The sequence below is a fragment of the Octodon degus genome, unplaced genomic scaffold (genome assembly GCF_000260255.1).
Source record: "Octodon degus isolate 3935 unplaced genomic scaffold, OctDeg1.0 scaffold00410, whole genome shotgun sequence".
Lineage (NCBI taxonomy): Eukaryota > Metazoa > Chordata > Mammalia > Rodentia > Octodontidae > Octodon > Octodon degus.
The window spans coordinates 434,059-441,264 of NW_004524986.1; the positions used below are offsets into that span (position 1 = coordinate 434,059).

The following is a 7,206-nucleotide window of genomic DNA, read 5'->3' on the forward strand; positions in this document are numbered from 1 at the left end:
AACTGTCTCATTGCTATCTGTTTATCAATAAAACTTTGAAAAAAAAAGAAAAAAAAAGTTCCAAGCATAGAAAGCTTTATTGTAGTGAAAGGATTAACGAAGAAATAGATTAAGTCATTTAAAAAAGATTAGTACTGGGAAATATAATGTGGGCTCATTTGATAGAGCATTTGGGAGATGGATTATGTTGGGTAATTACACAAAGACTCTCTGAGGAAAAAAAATATATATATATAATGGAAAAATGACCACCCAGAAGCCAGTTAATTAATGAGCTGATGGTCAGGCATGGTAGTGCACACTTGTGATCCTTCTCAGAGAGAAGCTGAGGCAGAAGATTGCAAGTCTGAGCTTTAGCTTACTGACTTAGTAAGACTCTGTCTCAAAATACAAAATAAAAAGGGCTGTGAGTATAGTTCATGTGAAGACTCCAAGTTCAACCCCAGTATTTAAAAATGGACAAACAAAAAACAAACCCTCACAGAACTGATGAAAGAATATTCTGGACAGAAGATAGACTAGTGTTAAGGCCCTAAGGCAGCCGAAGCTTGAAATTAACATCAAGGCAAGGGAAACAGGAGACTCATTGATGGAGGATTGACTGCATTAAGTCAGCTGGAGATAACAGTAGGAACAGCGGATGAGCCAAAGAACCCGTGGGAGAGTGACAGCAGTAGATTATCCAGGTGGGTGCTGGTGACTGCACTGTGGCCACTGGAAGACCAGTTGCAAAGGTCCACATGTACGATGTGTGAGCTTAGTTCTAGATTTAAGTCCAGCCAATCTTGGGCTTTGGCCTAGACTCTAAGTCCTCCCAAGAAAATCATCTCTCAGCACTGGGGAGGCAAAAGCAGGAGGATCATCCCAAGTTTGAGGCCAAACTGAGCTACATAGTGAGCTCAAATCTAGACTGAACTATGTAGTGAGATCTTGTTTCAAAAAAAAAAAAAAATCATCTCAAGAAACTCAGAGTGAAACACGCCCCATATTTTTGACCAATCTGCATCTCCAGACCACTTTCAAATCCTTAAAACTGAGGTTGAGTGCAGAGAACATTGAACTACAACCTCAGCCCTTTTTCTGTATTTATTTTTTTTTTTTATATCCAAAATGTGTTTATTGGGATGGCTTCCCACTCATCTTGATTGAGGGTACTGTTAGTGCTGCTTCCTCCTGAAGGAACATCCTTCTGTGAGCCTTGCTTTCCCTCCTGTGGGCTGGCACAGGACAGTGGAGCAGCCAACACACAGAACTACCATCTGTGCATAGCTAAAGACCGTGGTGATTTTATAGCATCCTGGGCACTTCACGTCCATGAAGTAGGAATTGGGGCTCTGCACCAGGCGCTTCTTCTTGTGCTTCCTCTTCTCCTCCTCCGGAGAGGGATGAAGGAGATCTTTTGCGAGAGGCATGTTCTCGTAGGGGGTTCGTCACCGCCGGAAAGGGCTTCTGTATTTATTTTGAGAAAAGATCTCCCTACGTTGCCCAGGCTGACTCAAACTTGAGGTTGTCCTGCCTCAGCTTCTGGAGTAGCTGACAGTACCATACATGGCTTCATAATGTGTCAGTTCGTCTGCCGTGTTGATCAGTGAATACACTTTATTTATTTGCTTATTTAGCGAATATACTTTATTTATTTACTTGTTTAGTTTTTGTGGTACTGGATAGCAAGCCCAGGCTTTTTACACTGAGTTTTAACCTTAACCCTTTTCATTATCTTTAAAAAAAATTAGATAGTGTCTGGCCAAGTTTCTACATTGTCCACTCTGGGCTCAAATTTGCTATCCTTCTGCCTCAGCCTGCTTGAGTGCTTTATTTTGTTTTTGGGTGTTGGGGGTAAACCCAGTGTCTCACATACCTTATAACTCCTCTCCTTGAGTAGTACAATTCATTCCCAGTATAAGAAATAAATACTGTATTTACATTCCCTCCCAATCTCATGCTTTTTTACCTTGGCTTAGAGAGAGGTTTGTGTCCCTTGAAATTTATTTATTTATTTATTTATTTATTTATTTATTTATTTATTTGTATTTAGTACAGGATCTACAGGGTCTCACTATGTAGATAGGACTCTATTTTTTTCGGAACCGGGGATTGAACTCAGGCCCGGGCGCTTGCCAGGGAAGCACTTATTCTACTGACCCATCTCCCAATCTCCCAGACCTGATAGGACTCTTAATGATTCTCCTGTTTTCAGCCTCCCAGGTGCTGGGATTACAGGTATTCACCATCACGCCCAGTCTTAATCTCCGTCTCAGTGTACCTCAGGGAGAGGCTGGCACAGCAAGCCGGGGATCAAACCACCGCCGCTGCGCTCTGCCTACGCAGGTGCTTTTGTCTGCTGAGCTATCTGACCGGCCTCAAAATAAATTACTGTGGAGGTTTAAAGTTTAGAAAACCTAAGGAAGGAGTTGGCTTTCGTCTTTCCCTTGCAGGAGCATCGGTGCACTTTAGGAAGGTGATGGGTAACTTTCTCAAGTAGAAGAGGCGCGGGACACCTTGGGTTGTCTCCTTTTTTCTTTGGTTACTTCGCTCCAGCACCAGAAGTTCACATCTTAATTTAATTTTTTTTCTCGAGTCAAATTTTTCTTTGAGGTTGGAAAAGCAAACCACCGAACTTGGGGCTCAAACCCACAACCCCGAGATTAAGGTGTTGTGCTCCACCTGCTGAGACTGAGCTCTTGGCTAGCTCATGAGAATTACTTTCTAGCGCGGTGATGACAACAGCACGCTCTGCCACCTCTTTCTTGGCCGAGCTGGGGAAGGGCAAGTGCAGCCCTGCTTAGGTTGTTTAGCAATGTCTGAAAGCAAAACGTAACTTTAAAAAGAGGTAGGAGGTAGCTCAGCGAATCTGCATTCAACGCCCAATCCTGAAAGAACACATTGGAGCTTACCTGGGGCTGACTTGTTATCTGATTCACTGTGACTCAGGGGCCCGCGGACTCACCCCGGGTGGGTGCTGGGTTCCTCTGCTCCCGGTGCGTCACCCAGCGGGCATCCTGGGTACTGCTGGAGGTGTGGATGTGAGCCTGTGAGCTCAATATGCTGGAGGCTGAGGCAGGTGGATCAAAGATTCCAGCTGGACCTAGGAATTCAGTGATTTAGCGTGACCTTGTACTGTATGTGGGGAGATCCTGTCTCAAAAGAAAACAAGTACAAATAAAAAAACAAAGCAAGAAAATGGAAACAAATTGGCTTCTAGAATGCAAAGGTTGAGACTTGCTGCCTTAGGCCGGACTACTCAAATTTTGAGATGCTCATGCGTCAACCAGATGTCGTGGTGTGCTCCTGTTATCCCAGCACAAAGAAGACTGAGGCAGGACAATTGCCTGATTGAAGCCAGTCTCAGCTCCTGGAGAGTTCAAGGCCAGCTTGGGTTACATAGCAAGATCCTATCTCAAATACACTTGCTCCTGAGTTTGGAGAATTTATTAAATTGCATGGAGGTGGTGGACAGTGATTTTGATGGTGCTGGCCCCAGGCCAGCTTGTGCATGTCCTTAGTTCACAAAAAGCTTAAAAGCTCCTGAGTTCTTTAAACATATAAAAATCTTATAGAATACGGATGTAAAGAGAATACGTAATATATGCTTATGTGGTTAGCTATGTCATTACAAGAGTCAAATCTTTTTAAAAGCTTGCAAAGAAGATGGCGGTAAACTAGAGTTATTTCATTAGTGAAGAAGGGAAAAGGAAAACAGTAAGTGTCACGTAGCATCAGTGCTCCGAGCTTAGGAGGTCGGGCCGTGTGTGATTACGTCCTGGGTCTTCTGCTCCGCTCTCCCCGTCCCCCAGACCAGACAACTTTCTTTGGGACCATTCATGCTAAATGCATTATACAATGTAATTTCTTCCTTTTTTTGATTTTTGGAAATAGCATCTCGATCTGTAGTTCAGACTGCTCCTAAACTTGCAATCTGATTGCCTCAGCCTCCTGAAGGATGGGATGACAAGTTGTTGTCACTGTGCCTGTTATTTCTCTCTCTCTCTCTCTCTCTCTCTCTCTCTCTCTCTCTCTCTCTCTCTCTCTCTTTTTCTTTTTGGGATATGGTCTTGGCATGTTGCCCAGACTGGCCTAAAACTCTTGGGTTCCAGTGATGCTCCTGCCTCAACTTCTCAAGTAACTGGAGCTGCTCATTCCACCCGGATCCATTTTTATCTTTCATAATATTTTTTTTTCAATAAAGTTGAATTGGGGTTTGGTAGTACAGTCCTGTAATCCCAGTACTTGGGAGGCAGGAGGACCACAAATTCCAGGGTGACCTGGGCTACTTAGCAAGACTCTGTCTCCAAAATAAAAAAGAAACGAAACAAAGTAAGGACTGACATTTGCCGCACTGGGGAATGCAAAAAGCAGAGATAAAAAGAAACACAACTACTTCAATAGTTAAAATATGATGAAAATATTTTTAATTAAAAATTTGACAGTAGAAGCAAAATTTCTACCTGTAAAGTATAAAACCTCAGTACAGGGGCTGGAGAGATGGCTCAGTAGAATAAGTGTTTCCCTGGCAAGCGCAAGGATCTGAGTTCAACCTCCCGTTCTGTGAAAAAAAAAAAAAGGACAAAAAAATAAATAAATAAAACCTCAGTATAAAGTCCTTTTGCCGGTGACATTCTCTGTCTTCTCAGTTTGTCATCTTCTGGCATAATAGAATCTTCATTTGTTTCTATTAAATTTCTTTTAACTGATGTATAAACATTATACTTATTTTAGGGTACTATGTGAAGCTTTGATATATGTATACATTGTATAAAGTTCAATTCAGGGTATATGTATCCATATTCTCAGATATTTATCATTACTCATGGTAAAATATTTATAATCCTTTCTTGTAGGCTTAGGGGTATAGCTCAGTGTTAGAGGATTTTTTGAGACAGTGTTTCACTATGCAGTTCAGGCTGGCCTTGAACTTACTTCATAGCTCAGGCTCCCCTCGAACTTGCAGCTATCTTACCGCTTCAGCCTTACAAGTGCTGGGAGTACAGGCATGCACCATGATGCTGAACTAAAATTCTTGCCAAGCATGCTTAATTAGTTTCTTACACAGCAATGCCCTACAAAATAAGATAGAATTCTCTACTAACTTTTAAAAAATATTTACTTTCATTATTCATTTATTTTTGGTACTGGGAATCAAACTCATGACTTCACACTTGCCAAGCAAGTGCTGTGCCACTGAGCTATATCTGCAGCCATCATTGTTTATTTCTTTTGCAGTGCTGAAGATTGATCATATAGGTTGATGCACATGCAAGTTTTGTAGCTTTGATCTATACCCTCAACCCTAGATTAAAAAAAGTAGCTGGGCATGGTAGTGCACGTTTATAATCCTGACATGCTGGCAGGCTGAAGCAGGAACATCTAAAATTTGATCCTGTCTGGGGCAATTTAGCAAGATCCTATAGTAAAATAAAATAAAATGAGGGCTAAGGATTTAGATCAGTGTGAAGGCTCTGGGTTCAATCCCCAGTGCCGTATACTAACATACAAAATATACAAAAAATAGGGCTGGGGAGATAGCTCAGTAGAATAAGTGCTTGCTTGGCAAGTGCAGGGTCCAGAGTCCAATTCCTGGTACTAAAAAAAAAAGTTATCATTGTCTGTAGTCCCCCTCCTATGAAATAGAATGCCAAAACATTTTTCTACCAACCCATTATAATTTAGTACTTATTAATCAACATTTTTTTCCTCCTTTACTCTCCTGTACCTTCTTTATATTCTGGTAATTACTTTTTTTTTTTTTTTTTTTTTCAGAACCAGGGATGAACTCAGGCCTTTGCACTTACCAGGGAAGTGCTTATTCTACTAAGCCATCTCCCAGGCCCTTGTTAATTACTTTTTATCTCAACTTTGTGAAATCGCTTTTATTAGATTCTCCTTATGAGGGAAATAGTTTGTCCTTTTTCACTCACTGCGCTTATTTTGTTTAACATAATGTCCTTTAGGTTTTTCCATGTTATTCCAAATGATGTGATTTCATCTTTTTTGTGGTTTAGTAATATTTCACTATGTGTACATCACTCTTCCTCCCTCCTTCCCTCCCCCCTTCCTTCTCTTTCTGTCTTTTCACTGAGGATTGAATCCAGGATCTTCACACTGAGCTACATCTCCAGTCCTTCTTTTTTTTCTTTTATCTTGAGACAGAGTCTAAGTCCCTAAGTTGCTTAGGCTGGGCTCAAGCTTGCAATGCCTCCTCTGTCTCCCACCGTGCTGGGATTACAGACACAGGCCATCATGCTTGGTTACCACCTCTTCTTTATCCATTCATTCATTGATGGACATTAAGCTGATTTAGCACTGTCTTGGTTACAGATATCTCTGACATCCTGATTTATTTTTTATGGATATTTACTCTGGTGGAATTGCTGGATTATACTATAATTTTCTTTTTAATTTATTAAGGAACCTCAATTCTAGCTTCCATGATGGAAGATACCAATAATGTTTTTGTTTTTTCTCCACATCCTCAACCAATGCTTGCTGTGTCTTGTCTTTTTGTTAATTGCCATTTTAACAGGAGCTCAGTTATACTTTTACTGTGGTTTTTATCTGTATCTTATTGTTAAGCATGACTAGGGGTGTCATGTGCTCTTGGCCATTTGTATGTCTTCTTGTGAGAAATGTTTATTCAGATTTTTTTGCTAATTTTTTGCATTTGATGTTGATGTCAGTGGAGGCCATCTGGGTAGAGATGAGCACATGTGTAATGGTGTCTAAGTTCTCTCTCTCTCTTTGCTGAGACAAAATACCCAACATCCAAAATTAAGGGAGGTAAGGTTCATTTAGCTCAGAGAATGTGGAGGCTTGGTCCATAATCAGCTGGCTCCAAGGCAGAGTGGCATGCGGAGGGGCACCAGTCCAAGGCGGCAGAAGGCAGCAAGAGCAGCAAGAGCGTGAGGGGGGAGAGCAGGCCTCTTCTCCTCCCTTATGCCATAAGCAGGCTCCGTTGCTCCCAGAGCAGGTGTAGCACTCCCAGCATCTTCATGCCCCCTTCTGGCACAGGATGAGGATGTTGACAAAGTGAGAACCCTGACTCTAGCTGAGTTGCTTCATTAAAAAAATTTTTTTTAATGCATTTAGTACAGGGTCTACAGGGTCTCACTACATAGATTGGACTGATTCTCCTGTTTTCAACTTCCTAAGAGCTGGGATTACAGGCAAGTGCCACCATGCCCAATCTCAATTGCCATCTCAGTGCGCCCT

At 41.7% G+C, this 7,206-nt stretch overlaps 1 protein-coding gene across 1 annotated transcript; it reads right to left on the reverse strand.

Annotated features, from left to right (window-relative positions):
• Nucleotides 1-1,157: 1,157 nt before the first annotated feature.
• Nucleotides 1,158-1,424, reverse strand: LOC105741301 (40S ribosomal protein S27-like). The gene has a single exon (XM_012513287.2). It carries the CDS (start codon nucleotides 1,410-1,412, stop codon nucleotides 1,158-1,160), a length of 255 nt encoding a protein of 84 aa, XP_012368741.1. The 5' UTR covers nucleotides 1,413-1,424.
• Between the last annotated feature and the right edge of the window lie 5,782 nt (nucleotides 1,425-7,206).

What these genes read in the sequence shown, in the direction of transcription:
- LOC105741301 (XM_012513287.2), bottom strand. Translation starts at nt 1,412, where the DNA reads ATGCCTCTCGCAAAAGATCTCCTTCATCCCTCTCCGGAGGAGGAGAAG.